The sequence below is a fragment of the Sphaeramia orbicularis genome, chromosome 16, assembly GCF_902148855.1.
Source record: "Sphaeramia orbicularis chromosome 16, fSphaOr1.1, whole genome shotgun sequence".
NCBI classification, from domain to species: Eukaryota; Metazoa; Chordata; class Actinopteri; order Kurtiformes; family Apogonidae; genus Sphaeramia; species Sphaeramia orbicularis.
In genome coordinates this window covers 33,559,996-33,578,538 of record NC_043972.1, presented here as the reverse complement: position 1 = coordinate 33,578,538, position 18,543 = coordinate 33,559,996, and the positions used below count along the sequence as shown (strand labels likewise).

Sequence of the window (18,543 nt, the reverse complement as noted above, 5' to 3'; positions counted from 1 at the left end):
TGAAACCTATATAATGCTTCTAATTGTCCTTCAGTGAATCTCAGGAACACATGGAAACTTTCTTTTAAAAACTTGGGAAATTTTGCAAAATCCAAACTTGTGTCATCCCCAAAACTTTTGACCATGACTGCACTTGCACTGAGACCTTCATGGAAGAGTTGTAAGACTAAATGCTAATGCATCGTCATTATAAATCCAATGCCAAACCATACAATGGAACATCTACAGAAGCCTGACATTTTGGGAACTAAAACAGCTCCCAAAACTAAGGCTCAAGTCAACAAAGGTATGTTTGAAGAAGAAAAGGAAGCAGCATTTCATGAAAAGACCACCTTAACAACTCTTGAGCATGGGAGTGGATCTATCATGCTTTGGGGTTGGTTGCAGCCAGTGATACAGGAACTGTGGCATGGGTAGAGGGAAAGAAGAAATACCTGAACTAAACATCAGAAAATTGTGGAAGCAAACTTCACACATTTGTATAAAAGCTGAAGCTAAAAAGAGGATGGATTCTACAACAAGATAATAATCTGAAACAAACTTAAAAATCCACCATGGGCTACCTCAGGAGACACAAGTTGGAGGTTTGAGTGGCCATTACAGTCCACAGACTTTTAAACATCAATGAAAATTTGTGGATAGATCTTAAAAGAAATATGCACGCAAGACAACCCAGAATATCCCAAGAGGTCTTCTGCAAGACAGAAAGGGGTGGGGTGGGGTGTCACAGATAAAAGAACTGACAACTGGATGTAGAAGTGTTTGTATGCTGTGATCTCTTCCACAGGGTACTTACTAAGTACAGTGTGCATAAAGTGTTTTTTCCCATATAATATAGAGATTATTTACAGCTTTCCTTTAATCAAATAAATAAATAAATAAAAATTATTGTTATTTATCAGTGGGTACCTTTTTTTTTTTTTTTTTTTTTTTTTATTGCATAAAACTGTATAGCTACTATCAGTCTCTAGGAAGTTCTAAGCATACTATAGTCTGAATTCAGTGGTACACTTCTGAAGATTTCTGTAGTACAAACTTACTTGAACATGTCAAATCTGGACGTTGACAGAGGTGTATCTACAAACGCGCAGATGGAACAGTCATGCAAAAGATGAAAAACGGAGGTCACGTGACGCGTTTCTCCGACGCTCATTGGTCGCGCTACATGACGAACCCATACGCGCGTGTGTGTTTAGTTTCACTTCCGCGCTCAGCCACTGTCTGCATGTAGCTTGCTAGCTTCTATGCTGTCACCCTAAAAGACGCAGAAAACCGCTTTTATTAGCCAGGACTGTAAAACGCAAAATCTAACAGCGTTTAAGCAGACTTTCAGCTATATCCGTTTGTACTTTATAGCAGCCGTGCTTGCTGATTCAGCCAACCAGGAAACGACGCTAGCAAGAGGAAGCAGACTACATGTTACATATTTAAACAGCTTTCAGCCTGTTTGTTAAATTGTAACTAACGAAAAAGTTCATCCAACCTGTTTTCACCAGAAGAACTCATGAAGGTACTTGGGGGATATTTAAGTTTTACTTTGTTTCTAAGTGTTACAAAGGTGAATTTTTTTAACTAACTCCTCAAGAAACTAATTAGCTAATGCAAATACCTCATGTACATTCATTGACTGCTCCTTATGTGTGCCTGCACAGTCTACTGTTAGTTTAAACGACATTTACGTTTTTGGTCCTGGAAATCCCCTTTGGTCTCTTCAGGAAGTAGATATATGTTTCCAAATTTAGGAAGGAAGGAAGAAGATTTTAAATTTATTTATTCATTCAAGGTTATGCGACGTTAAGCTAGTCAACAAATAAAAAACAGCAAAATGCAACTAACGTATATGATACATATTTCCTTCCATTTTACAGACAAAATTTTCTATTTCTGGGATATTTGTCAGATGATTGAACTGGATTAATTATCAGGACAGATTTTGTTTCCAGATAATCACCTGGTTTGACCCTTTGTATCTGTATTTGATGAATAGCCTGAGAAATCATAGTTTATTTTCAGCAATTAAAGAGAATATTAGGATATCACTTTTAAAGCACCTTAGCTATAAGTAAAGACATTTAGACTCTTAGATGAAATAGAAATGTAAGCACATCACATTTACTTGATCTGTGATATTAGCTTCACTTTTTTCATGTTAATGTCTAAGTTGAATTCTACCCCCACACCACCACCAAAGGTTCCACACACAGCAACCAAAGCACTGGAACTTCATAAAAATCCAAAGAAGATTCTTCTTAATGTGTTGGTCTAAAGTTAAAAACCTCTCCATGTATTTCAGGTTCATGTAACGACCAATTGTAAGTTCAAGGTATTTCGTCATATGACAAAGATAAGGAAGTGAAACCTGCATGTGGGTGATATTTTTTTGTCCACTTGATAACATTAACATTTCTTGCAAGCAAAGCTGATTTTTGGTTAGCAACCAAATCATTCAACTATTATTTATGATAACAAAAATTTGCAGTTCATAATACATGCTTTAATTATTTTGTCAAATTATTCTGTGCGTGACAGGTGCTCAGCAGTCCAAGACACAGACCAATTCTGTTGTGGATCCTGGCAATACAGCTGGTCCTGTGCGGCATTGGAGTGTATGCTGATGATGCCACAGGGAAGTGCAAACCGTTTTCTAACAAGCAGTCTTCTAACAGCAGTTTTCTAAATCAGAGCAGGAAGTCCTCAACCGACTAGCACCACTTGCCCATAAGAAGTAAGATATGACCAGATGGTACCAGCATTTTTTCTGCCTCATGTATGATGTTTAAAGACATTATGTATCAAATCACAAACAAATATTTGTTTTGTCTGTTTGATACATCTTTGTCTACCTTAAACTTTTTTCTTTTCTTTTTTTTTTTCTTTACTGTAATTTGTTCTGTGGCCATCAGTTTTACAGTGGAGACGAAGAATGGATCGGAGAGTTACAAATATATTTTTCGGTTGTGTGAGGATGCTGGCGGTGTTCCAGAAGCTGGAGTCATTCAGATAGAAAAGCAAACGACAACAGTCATTGGCCGATACGATGCAACAGAAGCGATTGGAGGAAGTAAGTAACTGCTGAAATATACTCTACTACATTTCTCCCTGCCTTTGACTGTTTTGCAGCATTTGTTTTGAAATCTCAAGGTCAAAAGTGTATGTTAATTTGCAGTATTGCATTATGTTTCAACACAAACTTAAGTCTCAAGCTTAAAAATTGTTTACAGTCATAATGTGCACAGGATTGGTGCCATATCTGTTGTGACATGGTGTTGTCAGTGACTATGGTTGTTGCCTTGCAGGTGACTGGGTTATGCTAATCTACAGAAATGGTGAGAAATATGATAAACACTGTTCACAGGAATCGAGGAGAGCCATTGTCATGATTACCTGTGACCGAAATGTGAACAAGGTATGAACACATCACACATTAACAAAAGGGAAAACAAGTGGTTTTAGTGATAAGTGAGTGAGCTTGACAAATACAAGAACATTTTAATACTATTATTGTGTTTACTTCAAAAGCACTCTTCCAGGAACAAGCACTTGCCCAATATGAATTAGTAAATGGAGAGCAGGGGTCCTCAACCCTGGTCCTCAAGAGCTACTATCTTGCATGTTTAGACGTATCTCTCTTCCAACACACCTGATTCAAATGATAAGCCTATCATCAAGCTTTGCAGAGGCCTGATAACGACCGTCAGGAAGAGGGAAACATCTAAAACATGCAGGATAGTAGATCTCAAGGACCAGGGTTGGTCACCCCTGATGTAGAGGATTGCCAGAACACGTACCTCTATTTAGCTGACTCATGCTTCTTACATGGACAGCTCTCCTTGGTCCATTATTAAGAAGCAGAGGTTCATTTGCGAGGTACCTTATGGTTCAGCCTTGGGTCGTCAGTGTCACAAAAGTGGTTTATTTTTTTCTGGGGTAAAACCATATTAACATCTGCTGCAAATCTACCCTACCCTGGAAACAGCTTGTGTTGATATGGTGAATCAATGTAAAAGAGTATCATCTCCTGACCAGTGAGTTCTCATGAAGATCCATAGAAGACCCTCACAAAGAAAAGTGTCTTACAGGACTGCTCCAACTGATAGACTTCCCCTTGTACGGCAATATATACTGTATAGCAGTGGGATCCCAACCTTTTTTGGCTTGTGACCCCATTTTAACATCACAAATTTCTGGTGACCCCAGACATTCAAAACAGAGGACTTTTTCTTTTTCTTTGCCAGATGGGCAAAGAAATCTTTCCATCTCTGATTGGTCCGGCTTCTGACTGTGTCCGGGCAGGTTGAAGCATAGTGAAGCATTTGGTCACATGATCAGGTCAATCAAGATATGCCCTCTCAGATATTATATCCTGCATTTTATTTGAACTTGATTTTTATTAGGAACAATGTGTGGTGTTTTAATTATAATGAAATATATATTGAATCTTTTTTTTTTTTTTTTAATTAATTACTAGAAATTTCAGGTGACCCCAAGGTTGAAAAACACTGCTGTATAGACTGCGTAAAGCTCTAAAGCATTAGACTTGCTGACAGTAAGACTACTTATCAGTTTGAGTTCTGTTTTTATTTCTTCATTACTTGCTGCCAGACTGTTTAGGATCAAATTACAATAACTACAGACTATAAGAATACATCTAAGCAATACAGTAGTTTTAACACATGCACAGTTTTCACTGTAGACAGATGTATTTGAGATTTAATGATGTGATATTGTTAAGGATATCAACTTACTTCACTCAGTGGCAGATTGTTACTGGGTTTCCTTTTAGGATTATAATTTCTTCTTTCTGGACCTGTCCATATTACATATTGTGTTTTATCATTTTTTGCTGCCCCTTATATGCATGCTCATAACTAGATTCATAAATAGTTGGTTGATAAAGTTGAAACCACCCTGATACTGATTGTTGAATAATTTTCAATGTATTTATTTATTCATTTCTTTTCATGTTTTTCTGAGCTGGGTGTTGGGAAAAGAACCTGGGATATATAAGTACACATTTATTTACGATTGTGCCTCTCTGTCTCACTCCCAGAAAGATCTGACGGTGGTTCGGGAGGACAGGGACAAGAATCAGGAATGTTTCTACCTGTTTGAAATGGACTCCAGTGCAGTTTGCCCAGTTCTTGAGTCCAAGCTAAGTGCTGGCTCCATAATACTCATCATGTTAGTAAAGACAGTTTGTAATGATCTAACCATCTCTAACAAACTATATATACTATTATGATTGCAGCAGTGATGATAAGTGCTCTCTACTTTTAGTGGGTTCTGTCTTGTGGCTGTGTACCTCATTGGAGGTTTCCTCTACAAAGGCTAGTTGTTGGAGCCAAAGGGATGGAGCAGTTCCCAAACTATGCTTTTTGGGTGGAGGTTGGCAATATGTCAGCGGTAAGCCAGTCTTGTGGACGTATGTATATGTATGTATTGGCTAACAATTTACTTAGGGGGTCAAATGAGTGGCCATTTTTGTCAAAAAAAAAAAAAATTGTAAAAAAAAAATGCATAGATCTGTGTTGAATAATGCTAATAACATTTGTGCACAGGACTACTGATATTATTTGGTAGTGGAAGCTATATTTTCAGAAATACAGACCTGATCAAATCTTAAGACCAGTTGAAAAATAGCTAGAATTACCTTTGCACATTTGGGATCTTAATGAGGTTTTAAGTAGAGCTACAATATACAAAGCAAGAAGGGGGAGTGAGACAAAAAGCACTTTGAAAAAGTAATTTATTGAAACAACAAGTAAGCTGAAATAGGCTGTTTATCTGCTGATCAAAAGTTTAAGACCATCGCTCAAAAAATTACAAAAAACTGTCCAAACCAGGACAAAAAATTATCTCAGTAGGACTCAGTAATGAGTAGCTCCACCATTCTTGTTAATCACTTAAAAAATTCGTTTGGGCATGCTGATGCGAGTGTTTCCAGGAGGCTGGTGGGAACATTGCTCCAAGTGGTGAAGATGGCTTCACGAAGGGCATCAACTGTGTGGAACTGATGGCCATTTTTATAAACTTCCCTTGCCATCCATCCCCAAATGTTCTCTATGGGATTTAAATCGGGGGAACATGCAGGATGGTCCAAAAGAGTGATGTTATTCTCCCTGAAGAAGTCCTTCATCAAGCGAGCATTGTGGACTGCAGCATTGTCCTGTTTTTAAACCCAGCTGTTACCACACAGACGAGGGCCCTCAGTCATGAGGGATGCCCACTGCAACATCTGCACGTAACCAGCCGCCATTTGACGACCCTGCACCACCTGAAGCTCCAGTGTTCCACTGAATGAAAAAGCACCCCAGATCATGATGGACCCCCCTCCACTGTGCCGGGTAGAAAACATCTCAGGTGGGATCTCCTTGTCATGCCAGTAACGTTGGAAGCCATCTGGACCATCAAGGTTAAATTTTTTCTCGTCAGAGAATAAAACTTTTTTCCACCTTTCAGTGTCCCATGTTTGATGCTCCCTGGCAAAGTCTAAATGGGCAGTTTTGTGGTGTTGTAGGAGACGAGGTCTTTGAATTCGTTTTTTGTTTGTGAAACCCTTTTCCCGCAGATGCCGTCTGATGGTTATTGCGCTGCAGTCGGCACCAGTAAGGGCCTTAATTTGGGTCGAGAACCACCCTTTGTCTCGACGGACAGTCAATTGGATCCTCCGGCTCAGCGCAGGTGTAATTTTTTTGGGTCTACCACTTGACTTTTTTGTTCCATAATGCTCAGGATCTGTCAGAAAATTTAGAATGACTGTCTTACTGCGTCCAACCTCAGCAGCAATGGCACGCTGCGAGAGGCCTTGCTTATGCAGCTTGACGATCCGACCACGTTCAAGAAGAGAAAGCTTCTTAGCTTTAGCCATCAGGAGGGCATGACCATGTGAATGCCCAACAGAAAATGAGAATTTTGAGCAGATTTTGGCTTTTATAGCCTGTGGTCTTAAACTTTTGATCGGCTGATAAACAGCCTATTTCAGTTTCCTTATTGTTTTCAATAAATTACTTTTTCAAAGTGCTTTTTGTCTCACTCCCCCTTCTTGCTTTTGTATATTGTAGCTCTACTTAAAACCTCATTAAGATCCAAATGTGCAAAAGGTAAGTTCTAGCTATTTTTCAACTGGTCTTAAGATTTTGATCAGGTCTGTACTGGATTTTGAATAGCACGTGTATGTGAAAACTTTTGCTGGTGGACAGACGTGACAGTGGACAGACGTGTCATTACCCGTGATGATCTGGTCAGTACCAGTACTTTATTAGTAATAAACTTATGTACCTACTATTGCTAATTATCCTCTTATTCATAAATGTTAGTATTGTGGATCTAAAACAATAACAGCTTAACAAAACACAAAATGTGGCAGTGGACAGATGTGACATAGTTGTTATGGATCCCATCATACTGATGCTCGATAGCCATGTCACCTTTTCCAGAAATGATCCCTGTGCAAAAACTAGTATCATAATTATTTATTGTGTAGTTTATCATCATACTAAAGAGTAAATAACAATATAGCTTTATTTCTTTACAAAAATGCTTATGATTAGAAAACTGTTGATTTAAAAAGTGACATTCTTAATGTATGTATTCGCATAACATAAGCAGGATGGATCAGCACGATACTCCGTATTGCAACCTATAAAAATAAAACGTGATATGTAGTATATAATCTTGTAAGAAAAATTGGGGAATCTAAAAGAATAGAATATTTGTTTTTCAGGTAAATTCAGTTAAAATATAACTTGGCCATTTGTGACATGAAAATATAGCATTAATTGTGATGAAACTGGACATTTTTGACCTGAAAACATAGTTCATATGACCATCAACATGTTGCAACAGAACTGAAATCCTGTAAATTGCATAACTTGCATTTACCAACACAAAGTTCCTTTGGGGATTCACTTATATTGATTTCTTATGCACAAAGACATAAATAAGACCTCTAAGCAAATTTTAGCGATATATATTCCAAGGACTATGTGTCTTTTTAAAAACTTACTTTATTCCTCTACCTCTACCTTATGACAGGATGGGTGTGACTTTGTGTGTCGGTCACGAAATCGAGAGGAACCACCTGCCTATAGAGGTCTGGCCACAGAACCATAGAGGAAGAACCAGAAGAGAGAGATGACACTTACTACCTATGTGACCTGTCACTGTGTCACAAATGGGAAGGAATTATTCACTATGTGATGCAGTTTACTACTTCACAGTTACTTAGATAAATTTACTGCGATACATAAGTCTGTTTTCCTGTATTTATCAGGTTAGGACCTAAACCTCCAGACTTGTGCCTAGGGCAACTCCTGTGTGATCTGCTTGTTACTTCAGAGGACATGTTACTCATGGGGCTAACAGACCTGTCTCCATTCTCCTGCTTGTTTTCATTCAGCTGTTTGAGTGACTCATCAGAGATTTCAAAGTAGCAAATAAAGAACAGCACTTCTTCCAAGGAACAATTTGCCACAAAAGGGAGAAATGTAGACATATGACTTCTGCATTACTTAAAATCATCTGTTTCATTATCTTTTTCTGCTTTGCTAATTATTAATTAAGTGTGTACTGTTTGCAGCATACTTTTTCTGGGATTTTGGTTTGCACTGCAGGTTGCAGGTTACAAATCACCACAAGCTCTCTGGCTTTGGCGGTTTGCATTTTATCAGTTACTGTTTTGTTTTTGCAGTTTGAAAAGTAATATGAGAATGTGAATGTTTAATTATAGGGCCTGTGACTATGCTCACCGCCTTGTTATACGTACCTAAGTCACTTCCAAAACCAGAGTTTGAAAATATTATTTGGTAATTTCTGCTGTTCGTAATGTATGATTTAAAAATACTGTATATGTACTTGTATTTTCATAGAATAAATGCATATGCACTGCGGTTGATCATAATGGCAAAAATCTAATCATTGTTAAAGCTAGTAAAGTCTGATCTGTTTGCCTACATAAAAATTTACTGCTACTGATACATACACCAAACTATAGGAAAATTAATAATGTAGATTCATATTTGACCAAATACACCGATTGCTTCACCACTGATACATGTCATCTTAAAGAGGACAGACATATGTGGCACTTTATTTTCTATGACCTGTGACTACACAGTATTTCAGCTAATGAAATATCACAAGGTATCAGTGAGTATGTTTATAATACAATTATTTAATTTGAAATAGATGGCAACAGTAGGCTGTGTTGAGCTTGTTAATGAATCATCTTCCTGAATCCCAGTGTGGGTTTTTTAAGTATTTGTTTGCCTTGGTTTGTGTTTTATTGCTGATATTTGTTTGCTTATTCCTCAGTTTGGTGAAAATGCTTACAGTATAACTTAAGAGCTTTTGACTGGTACATGCTCCAGATTGATGAAATCTGTTGTTTTCAATTCAATATGTATTTCAATATGTATTTTATGTCCATTGTAGTGGTGATCCTGAACACACACCTAAGTGCACTCACCTTTGCATATTTAATGGATGTAAAAGAATGCATTTTAATAAAGACATAATTTGTAATCATCAGTATTCTACTTACTAATATTTCTTTGGTAATGCGTAAGTGTTAGAAGATGTTTAACTACTGGTTTTTAAACCATGTATTCAAGAATCCATTAGTTTGGAAACATAGAAGAGTAATGACTATGGTGATTTTACCAAACGCAGTCTTATTCTGCATTATCTGAAGTCATTTCAAAGTCAGTTAATAAGAGAGACTATTAATGTATTTAATGTGTTGACCTGTGGGGATTCATGAGTTCTATGTGGTAGTTTTTATGTTGTGTATTTGTGCATGCTGTACCACATTTGTCCAGCAGTCACCGCCAAAGCGTTCTGGGTATAGCAACAGGATTGTAAGCCTATTGTATTCCAAAATTACTAATATCTCCCAAAATATTGGTCCTATCAACTTGCCATTTTTGCTAGTCTCTTCTTTGACCAAAAATATATAAGTTTGCCAAACTGCAGCACTCAGCTCTCTCTGGATTTTGAGTGAATCCACACACATACACACACAGACACACACACAGATGCCACTTGGCTTTTATAATACAGATTTTGTCAGATGTAAAATATAAACCTTTAAAGGATGTGTATAAAAGCACAAACCTGAAGGGGGAACAAAGAGCACCAGTTTATTTCAAACCATATAAGATCCCTAATATAAAACAACAAGAATATAGAGTTCAATCATTAAAACATTGCTGACAAATAAATAAAGCAGATGCATGAAATGTGTTATGGATTCTAATGTTGATGAAATGCATAGGACTAAAGTTGAGTGATTCCACATAAAAAGAATTTCAATCCATTAAACAGCCTTATTCTTAAACAGACAGGCTTGCCAAAACATTGACTACGTGAATAGAGACAGGTATCTTAAAGTATTAGGCCACAGATTCTTTCAGTGTATCATATTCTATAGAATCTGATTCATCTTACAACACTTATGATAAAGCCAACTGTGCATTTGGTAATCTTTGTGGGATCATTCACCAGTGTTCTTTGAGACTCTTTACACAACCATCTAGTCCTGCACTTATCGCCCCAGAGGAGGCCAGCAGGTCAGTTGTCCAACACCTGAGTTGCCAACAAACCAGAAAAACCCTCACAGCCTGCTGTAACAGGTCGATGGCAGCTGTTCTACAGGCTCAGCCACACTATGACACCAGTTTAAATGAAGGCAGCCACTACTACTGCCATACTGGTATGCTGTAAAAGTCTGTCAGAAAAAGGCTTCAGTGGATGCAATGGATGTTGTTCTCAATGTGACACATGCCGTGACATAAAGAACACTGGCATATTGCAAAGAGACAAAAAAAATCATGCACATCATACAAATATGTGCAACAGGTCAGTGCATGTGCTCACTGCTGACATGAGGCACAACAGTATCACCTCCTGTTTGGTGTCTGTTTTGATCCACAGATAAACTTATTTAACAAATTAGAAGACTTGGTAAGAATTCATAAATAGGTGGATGATGTGGTATTGATGATGAGAATGTTTGTCGAGCTAATGCACGGCTCACTCAGTTGTTTTTGTTATTAACACATTTTTTTAACATGAATAAAACTACTGTGTGTGTGAGGGCAGTGTTCAGCGAATAGCGTCTTTGCTGTTTTGACAGGCACTTCTTTGCCCCATTGATGTATTTATTTTAACTCATAAAAACATCAAAGGAAAAAAAAAACATCAGTAATATGTATGTATGAATGTAAATGTTCAGCAACTTGCTTGTACTTTAATACTTGAACAAATTCTTACCATACCAAAGTGAGTTCAATTAATGGCGACTGTATATCTTTGTTTTACTTAACAGTCTATGGCACAGGTGTCAAACATGCGGCCCAGGGGCCAAAACCAGCCCGCCAAAAGTTCCAATCCAGCCCACGGGATGAATTTGCAAAGCGCAAAAATTACACTTAAGATATGAACAATCAAGGATGTCTAAGTCGTTTTTGTTCAGGTTCCACATACAGACCAATGTGATCTCAACTAAAATAACAGCATAATAACCTATAAATAATGACTCCAAATGTTCTTAGTTTAATGTGAAAACACAGTATTACATTACATCTATAAATAAGTAATGACAACTCCAAATGTTTCTCTTTGTTTTAGTGTAAAAACTTTCATTAAATGATGAAAATATTAACATTTACAAACTATCCTTTCACAATAAAATGCGAAAACCCTGAAATTTTGAAGGTGAAATTTTAACATTATTCTTCCTGTTATTACATATTTTGTGCCTTTGTAGATTCAATCTGTAATATGCACATATAAATGGTAAGTTAAGGTGTAATATTGTTAAAATTGAACCTATTTTTCTCAAGAAATTTCAGTTTTTTTCAGGTTATTCACATCATTTTTGTTTTGATAGTTTGCAAATGTACATATTTTTATAATTTAATTTTGATTGCACTTAAACAAAGAGAAAAATTTGGAGTCGTCATTATTTACAGGTTATTATGCTATTACTTTACTGGTCTGGCCCACTGGAGATCAATTTGGGCTTAATGTGGCTCCTGAACTAAAATGAGTTTGACACCCCTGGTCTATGGTGTGGCCTACACTCCGAAGCAATAGGTGGAAGTAGAGCATTTACTACTGCCATTAAAAAGGAAAAGAAGAAGAACCAGCACTAAAGTCGGAGGAGCATGAAGAAGAAGAAGAAAAAAAGGAAAAGGGGCGGGGTTATGTTGGAGCCAAATTCCCTGAAAGGGGTTTTCGTTGTTGCACTTAAAAGCAAGCTCGGGAATTAAAAGTGCTCAAGACTGCATCTGACTACAAAAAGGCTACAATTACCAAGGAGAGGTAAATACTCAAGTACATGAATAGATATTAAACGCTGACTTTTTTTCTGTGGTGATAGCCAGTTAGCATGTAGCTTTGTGGTTACTGTAAGCAATTAACGCTAGCACTGCTAAGTTTGTTAGCGTCTGCAAAAATATACCGTTACCATTTTTAAGCATCGGACTGACTGTCCGGCTTTGTTTTTGGGGTTCCTTGTAGTAAGTGTATTTTTTTAGACCCAAATAAAACCGGCGCGTTTGAGTTCATGACAGACTTCCACCGATATGGCTAGCGCAAACTAGAAAAGTGCATTGTAGTGAGTCACAGCTGGCTAGCTCCTGTTGATGTTTTGTGCTTTCCTCCATGTTCTTTTTGTTGCGATCATCTGTCATGTTGACAACTGTCTGGTAATAAAATTAACCCGTCGCTATTAACGCTCTGAGTATACTTACATCTGCCAACCTGCTTAATAACCGAGTGGATGTGCGTAGATGTAGCTAGAGGTGTTTTTGGGGGCCTTTTGCAGGAATAACTATCTGCACCTCTATTTCACTAAAATACATGATGGAAACATTCAGACACACTTCATCCTAAATGTTTCACCAGCTGTCAGCTCATCTATGTCAAAAGTGCCCGTGCATTTGAAACCGTATAAGCAGACAGTTTGTAATGAGAGCAACAGATGTATGATTTTGTAGATTTTAAGTTTGTTTAAGGTTATTTGTTCATAAATCACTTTTCATATGTGTCAGATGCATCAAATCCATGTTCAACAGGTTACCTTTAGAAATTTACTATTTATAATATTTACGAACACACTGTCTCTACTGTGTTGTAATGTCAGTAGTATTGTGTTTTGGTGTTTGCAGCAGTAATCATGGATTCTGGAGAAGACCAAAACAACACAGGCACCACCAATGGAAACCCCCAGACAAGTGGGAACTCCCGCACAACCCAGATAGCCCACATGTCTTTGTATGAGAGACAAGCTGTGCAGGCAAGTGTTCACTATAAAATTAACTAATGAACTGATATGACAAAAGACTAGTGTTTGCCATTTTTAATTTATTGCTATGTTATCCATGTGTTATGGATGAGTTATTTTATGAATTTGTGTGTTTCTTTAGGCTCTCCAAGCACTTCAAAGACAGCCAAATGCAGCTCAGTACTTCCAGCAACTCATGCTGCAGCAGCAGATCAGTAGTGCCCAATTGCATAATCTGGCTGCAGTGCAACAGGTAACCAGAGTTATGAGAAGAAAAATACAGGTATTGTGAATATATTATAAGTGAAAGAATAAAATCCCATCCCTTTTGTGTCTTTTTCAAACAGGCAACTCTTGCAGCCAGTCGCCAGTCTAATACCCCAAGTAACAGCATGTCACAGGCAGCTACCACTGTAATGTTTTTGTATTCATTGTTTAATGTTTCAATGATATTACTACATTTTAAATATACAAAGTAGATTTTCTTTAAACGTCTCATTTTCTGTTTCCCACAGGTCAACCTAAGCACCACATCTGCTGGAGGGACTATGACCAATCCTCGTCCCCATGGTCCAGCCACTTCTGCAGCAACAACTGCTCTCAACCAGTCAGTGCTGCTTGGTGGGAACTCACCTGGACAGGGACAGATGTATCTGAGAGTGAGTTACAACCGTCTCACTCAGTGTTCAAATATACTGTATATTCTGATTTGCTTTTAAAACTCTCTTGATCTCTAAGTGCATGTACAGTGAAAAAAAGCTGACAAATTCTTCTTCTCCTGTAGGTAAACCGCTCTCTCAGGGCTCCTCTCGCCTCTCAGTTTATCTTCATGCCTGGTGGTACAGCAACAGCTACTGTAGCAACTGTTGCTCAAACTCAGCCCCCACAACAACAACAGCAGCAGCAGCAACATGAAGTTGCACCCACAAATGCCAGCACCCAGTCTGACAATGACCAGGTTTGTACAACCACCTACTTTTATTGTAAAATAAGAGTATTGAAATTTGAAGTCCTCACACATAAGCAGTAATGATGGACTAATTCTGCCTTTCTTGGCTGCATCAATTTTTAAAGAAGTCTGATCTGCTGATTCTGATATCATTCTATTATTGACAGCACACACAAATATTCTTGTAATTTTTCTTTAATTCTCACTGAAACTGCAACCTTCTGTCACTAATAAAGTCTCTGAATAAAGCACGGTAAAATCCAAATTGTCCACACTGTAGCAGTAGCAGGTGAGGCAGGTTACTGGCACTGACGCAGACGAGGGGAGCACAGTCCAGGAACATGCAGTGAGTGTGAATGTCAGCCCGGTTTAACAGCCGGGCATCAAAGCTACAGAGATGTGTGATGTTCACTTGGCAAGTCAGCGCTAATAATTTTGGACCTTATGTCTACTTCACTGAAGAATTCCCATGTGGAAGATATGCTTGTACATGAGTGTGCAGGGCTTCCTAGTAAATCTGACTTGCATAGAATTGGATAAATACATTTGGCAGTCACCCGCCAATATGGACAATGAAACATGTTTGTCACAAGAAGAGTTTTTGACTCCAATCACTGCTTCAGTAAGTTCTCATAAATGCATTTCATGCACCGTAAAATCCAACTGTCTTTTCATTTTAGGTGCAAAACCTCGCCCTACACCACGCTTCCACTACCAGAACAGTCGCCGTCAAGTCTGAGCTTCCAGAGAGGAAAGATGCCACCAGCTTTCCCATCAGCCAGCAGCAGCAGCAGCAGCAGCAAACGTTCTCCCAGACAGCTCAGCAGCAAGTACAACCACAACAGCAACAACAAATGGCCAAACCGTTCACCCAGCAGTCGACTGCCAATATGTCTGTAAAGACTGGAAACCAGGCCACCATGGCAGTTACTCCAGCTGTTTCTGTAGCTCCTTCCTCCACCTCATCTACAGCACTCCCTCTCTCCCAGCTCCTCCTGTCCCCCTCTGCTGCCCCTGTGATCTTAGTACCAACATCCAATGTTCCTACCTCCACCCAGGGCTACCCCATTGGCTCAGTGACACCAAAAGCCAATGTGAACACACAGACTCTGGTGGTGCAACCCCTGCAACAGGCCAGTGCTACCACAGACAAAGGCCCTGTCCCTATCCAGCCCAAGACAGCTCAAGGACACCGCTTACCTGTGCAGCTGCCTCCTCGACACCCTCCTCCCATACTCCCAGCACCACCAAGCAGCAGCCAGGCTGCCGCTGGTGGACACAATCCTCCCCACATCCCTGTGCAGCTCGTGGGAGCAAGGCAGAACGTAGCAGGAAGTGCACAGGCTGTAGCATTGGCACAGACACGAGTTCACGAACATACGAGTGGGAATATCGGCACAACCTCCAACAATGGCAATATGGTAAGATGAACCACAGCACTAATATGTATTGGATTTTCTATTTCTAATTTTTGTTTGTTTTTTTGTTTTTTGTTTTTTTCAGTTTTTCCTTTCATTTACAGTAATTTTTCTTAATTAGTTTTTAAGTGGGTTTGGTTCATTGGTTTAGTTTTCATTCGTTTCAGTATTGTGCTCTCTCGTAACTTGTTAGTGTTGGCGTTAGTCTTCTGGTCTGTCAGATTTGAGACTTTTTTCCCTTTGAGTATTGTTTCATATTTTCTATCACTTTCTACCAAAGGATACATGGCATTCTTTAAGGTACGGTAATATTCAGATAAATGGGACCCTGTCTATTCCTGCCATGACATGTGGATGAATGGGTAACACAGGCACATGAGGTGCTGTCATATACTAGAGTAAAAAATATCATATAGCCTACACACAAAATACGTCACTTATAATGGATTTTCACTGGGTTTGGTGGCTTAGGAACTGCATTCTTACAAAGTTTGTGGGAGTTTTAGGCATACATAAGCACAAAAAAACTTTGTTATACAATGAACTTGTGTAGTTTTTGGTTTAGGTGGTGAAGAAAATGGCTGTGGCATGTTAATGTATGACATAAGTTGACAAAGATGAAAACTAAAGAGATTTTCACTATATTATTGTATTATTTATTTAAGTTATCATTTTCTTTTCCAATATTTTGTTTTTATTTTTTTGTACCCTCTTCTCTTTATTTCATCTTTATCCTTGGTGACAGCGGGCATTGCTTTGCCTCAGTGTAAAGATAAACATCAGTACAGAAGGAATTGTTACCTGCATGTTTTATCTTTGGCAGACAAAGCCTGCTGTTGGTTCTCTGAAGAGAAAATCAGACTGTGATGCATCAAATGAGATGGCATCTGAATCTGTAGACTCAGTGCCAATCAAGGATTCGGCTCCTCCTTTATCTCCTGCTCCAACAAAGGACTCAGGTATATCTACAAAAAAAACATCAGAATTTTAGCAGCAGTAAGAAAAAACACAGCTTTCAGTCTGGAAGAGTAATTAAAAACATGGTTCTTGTTTCTTTCTCCCCCAGCTCCTCCTGCAGCCGCTGCCTTTTCATCTCCTCCCACTTTGTCCTTGCCTTTGCCCTTGTCGAGAGTTGGACATGGGGACAAAGACAGGGCTCCTGTCCCCCAGGCCGTGGTCAAGCCTCAAGTTCTCACACATCTCATCGAGGGTTTTGTGATTCAAGAAGGAGCTGAGCCATTCCCTGTAAGTTCCCCTCCATATAAAACATTTTTTTACTATAAATCAAACCTTCTATGTATGTAACAATGCCTTTGCTTTGCTGTGTTTTATTGAATATTTGCTGTTTGATGTGACAGGTTGCTGGTCTCCTCAAAGACAGAGATTTTGCACTTGTTGGCCGTTCAGAGAATGGACCTCCATGTAAGTGGTTCTACTTCATTTAACGTATCTTTTTAAAAGAGTTATGTTTGAAACCGCAGGTTAGTCTGTATGGCATTAATTTTAATACTAATTTCTGATTTATCTTAAAACCTTTTTATCCAGTGCTAAAGTGTGAGTATTGTGGAAGCCTTGCACCTGCCAGCCAATTCAGAGGAACAAAGAGATTCTGCTCAAATACCTGTGCCAAGAGGTACGCATTCCCTTAGCACCCCATAGTTGCATCATTACCTTGAACATTTTGAGTCGACAACTTTTTACTGAAATATATTGTTTAGTTTCAGCTGTACTTTTGTTCCTTCAGGTATAATGTGAGCTGCAGCCAGCACTTCAAAACAAGCAGAGGGAGAAGTGGTGCAGGACTGGCATCTCCTCCAGGTCCCACTGAGAGCACTGTGAGGCGCCGGGGTACTCCTCGCAGGAGCAGCTCTGAGATCAGCTGTAATAAAATACCAAGCAGGCATCTACCTGTCAAGGTAACATCTGTCTGAAGGACAAGATAGCAGTTTTCTTAATATAAAAACATCTGTTATCCCATTGTTTATTTCAACATTTTGAATTTCATTTTCGACAAACAAAAGAATCATATTTAATTTTGTCTTAATTTAGAATAGTTTTGCAAATGTAAGAAAATTCACAAATATTTATAAAACATATCAGGTGCTTTGCAAAATCCTTTTCAGCTTTACTTGAAACATGAATATATGCAGATTATATTAATATGAATGTCAATATGTTAAAAACAAAGAGAATACTTAATAAGAAATAAAGTATAAACTGTTTTTATTTTAAGTATGTATAGCTAGAAGGCACCCAGAGGACAAACCGCTGCCATGAGAGCTAAGTTCCATACCACATGTCCCTAGATCAGGGGTATTTAAATCCGGTCCTCGAGGGCCAGTATCCTGCATGTTTAGATATTTCCCTCTTCTAGCACACCTGGAAGCCATTACATTGTTATCAGTCTTCTGCAGAGCTTGATGATGAGCGGATCATTAATTGAGCCAGGTGTGCTGGAAGAGGGAAATATCTAAAACATGCAGGATACCGGCCCTCGAGGACCGTATTTGAATACCCCTGCCCTAGATGGTTGGTTTTTGCCTTTGACAGAGAACAGCCAAAAGTAAGTCACCAGAAGTTAATGTCATTGAGATCTGATGTGAAAAAAGTGACATTGTCCAAATACTACTCGACTGCAAAGAGACAAATGGTGCTTAAAACATTACCTCATTGATGGAGGTAATGATTACAGGCCTTAGATAAATATTGTAGATAAAAAAAAAACCAAGTGATACCAGAATGCAAACATGGAATACACTCAGGCTTAAACTATAGCGGGAAAAGACAGTATTAAAAAAATTAAACATAATTTAACATATCCTTTTCTAATGAAAGAATGCAAACATGTTTCAAGAAATGTTATTAGTTGTGTGATTTGTGAGATAATG

The 18,543-nt window shown here is 38.4% G+C and overlaps 2 protein-coding genes across 4 annotated transcripts in view; both read left to right on the top strand.

Annotated features, from left to right (window-relative positions):
• The first annotated feature begins 554 nt into the window (after positions 1-554).
• Positions 555-9,528, top strand: m6pr (mannose-6-phosphate receptor (cation dependent)). Its single transcript, XM_030158400.1, is given in 10 exon segments — positions 555-584; positions 2,530-2,638; positions 2,671-2,725; positions 2,904-3,061; positions 3,297-3,406; positions 5,051-5,181; positions 5,278-5,321; positions 5,324-5,403; positions 8,035-8,107; positions 8,110-9,528. Coding segments are annotated over 10 exon segments (912 nt in total). The 3' UTR covers positions 8,232-9,528.
• Positions 9,529-12,174: 2,646 nt separating this feature from the next.
• phc1 (polyhomeotic homolog 1) overlaps positions 12,175-18,543 on the top strand; it is an 8,086-nt gene continuing 1,717 nt past the window's right edge. Inside the window, exons 1-12 of one of the 3 annotated variants that reach the window (XM_030157899.1) lie at positions 12,175-12,324; positions 13,173-13,300; positions 13,431-13,541; positions 13,636-13,701; positions 13,804-13,947; positions 14,073-14,246; positions 14,918-15,658; positions 16,479-16,614; positions 16,722-16,900; positions 17,014-17,077; positions 17,201-17,288; positions 17,400-17,571. In XM_030157899.1, coding sequence (XP_030013759.1) covers positions 13,181-13,300; positions 13,431-13,541; positions 13,636-13,701; positions 13,804-13,947; positions 14,073-14,246; positions 14,918-15,658; positions 16,479-16,614; positions 16,722-16,900; positions 17,014-17,077; positions 17,201-17,288; positions 17,400-17,571 — 1,995 coding nt within the window. In that variant the 5' untranslated portion in view covers positions 12,175-12,324; positions 13,173-13,180. Of the gene's footprint in view, positions 12,325-13,163; positions 13,301-13,430; positions 13,542-13,635; positions 13,702-13,803; positions 13,948-14,072; positions 14,247-14,917; positions 15,659-16,478; positions 16,615-16,721; positions 16,901-17,013; positions 17,078-17,200; positions 17,289-17,399; positions 17,572-18,543 lie in introns of all 3 variants that reach the window. The other 2 variants (XM_030157902.1, XM_030157901.1) reach the window with 2 other exon arrangements.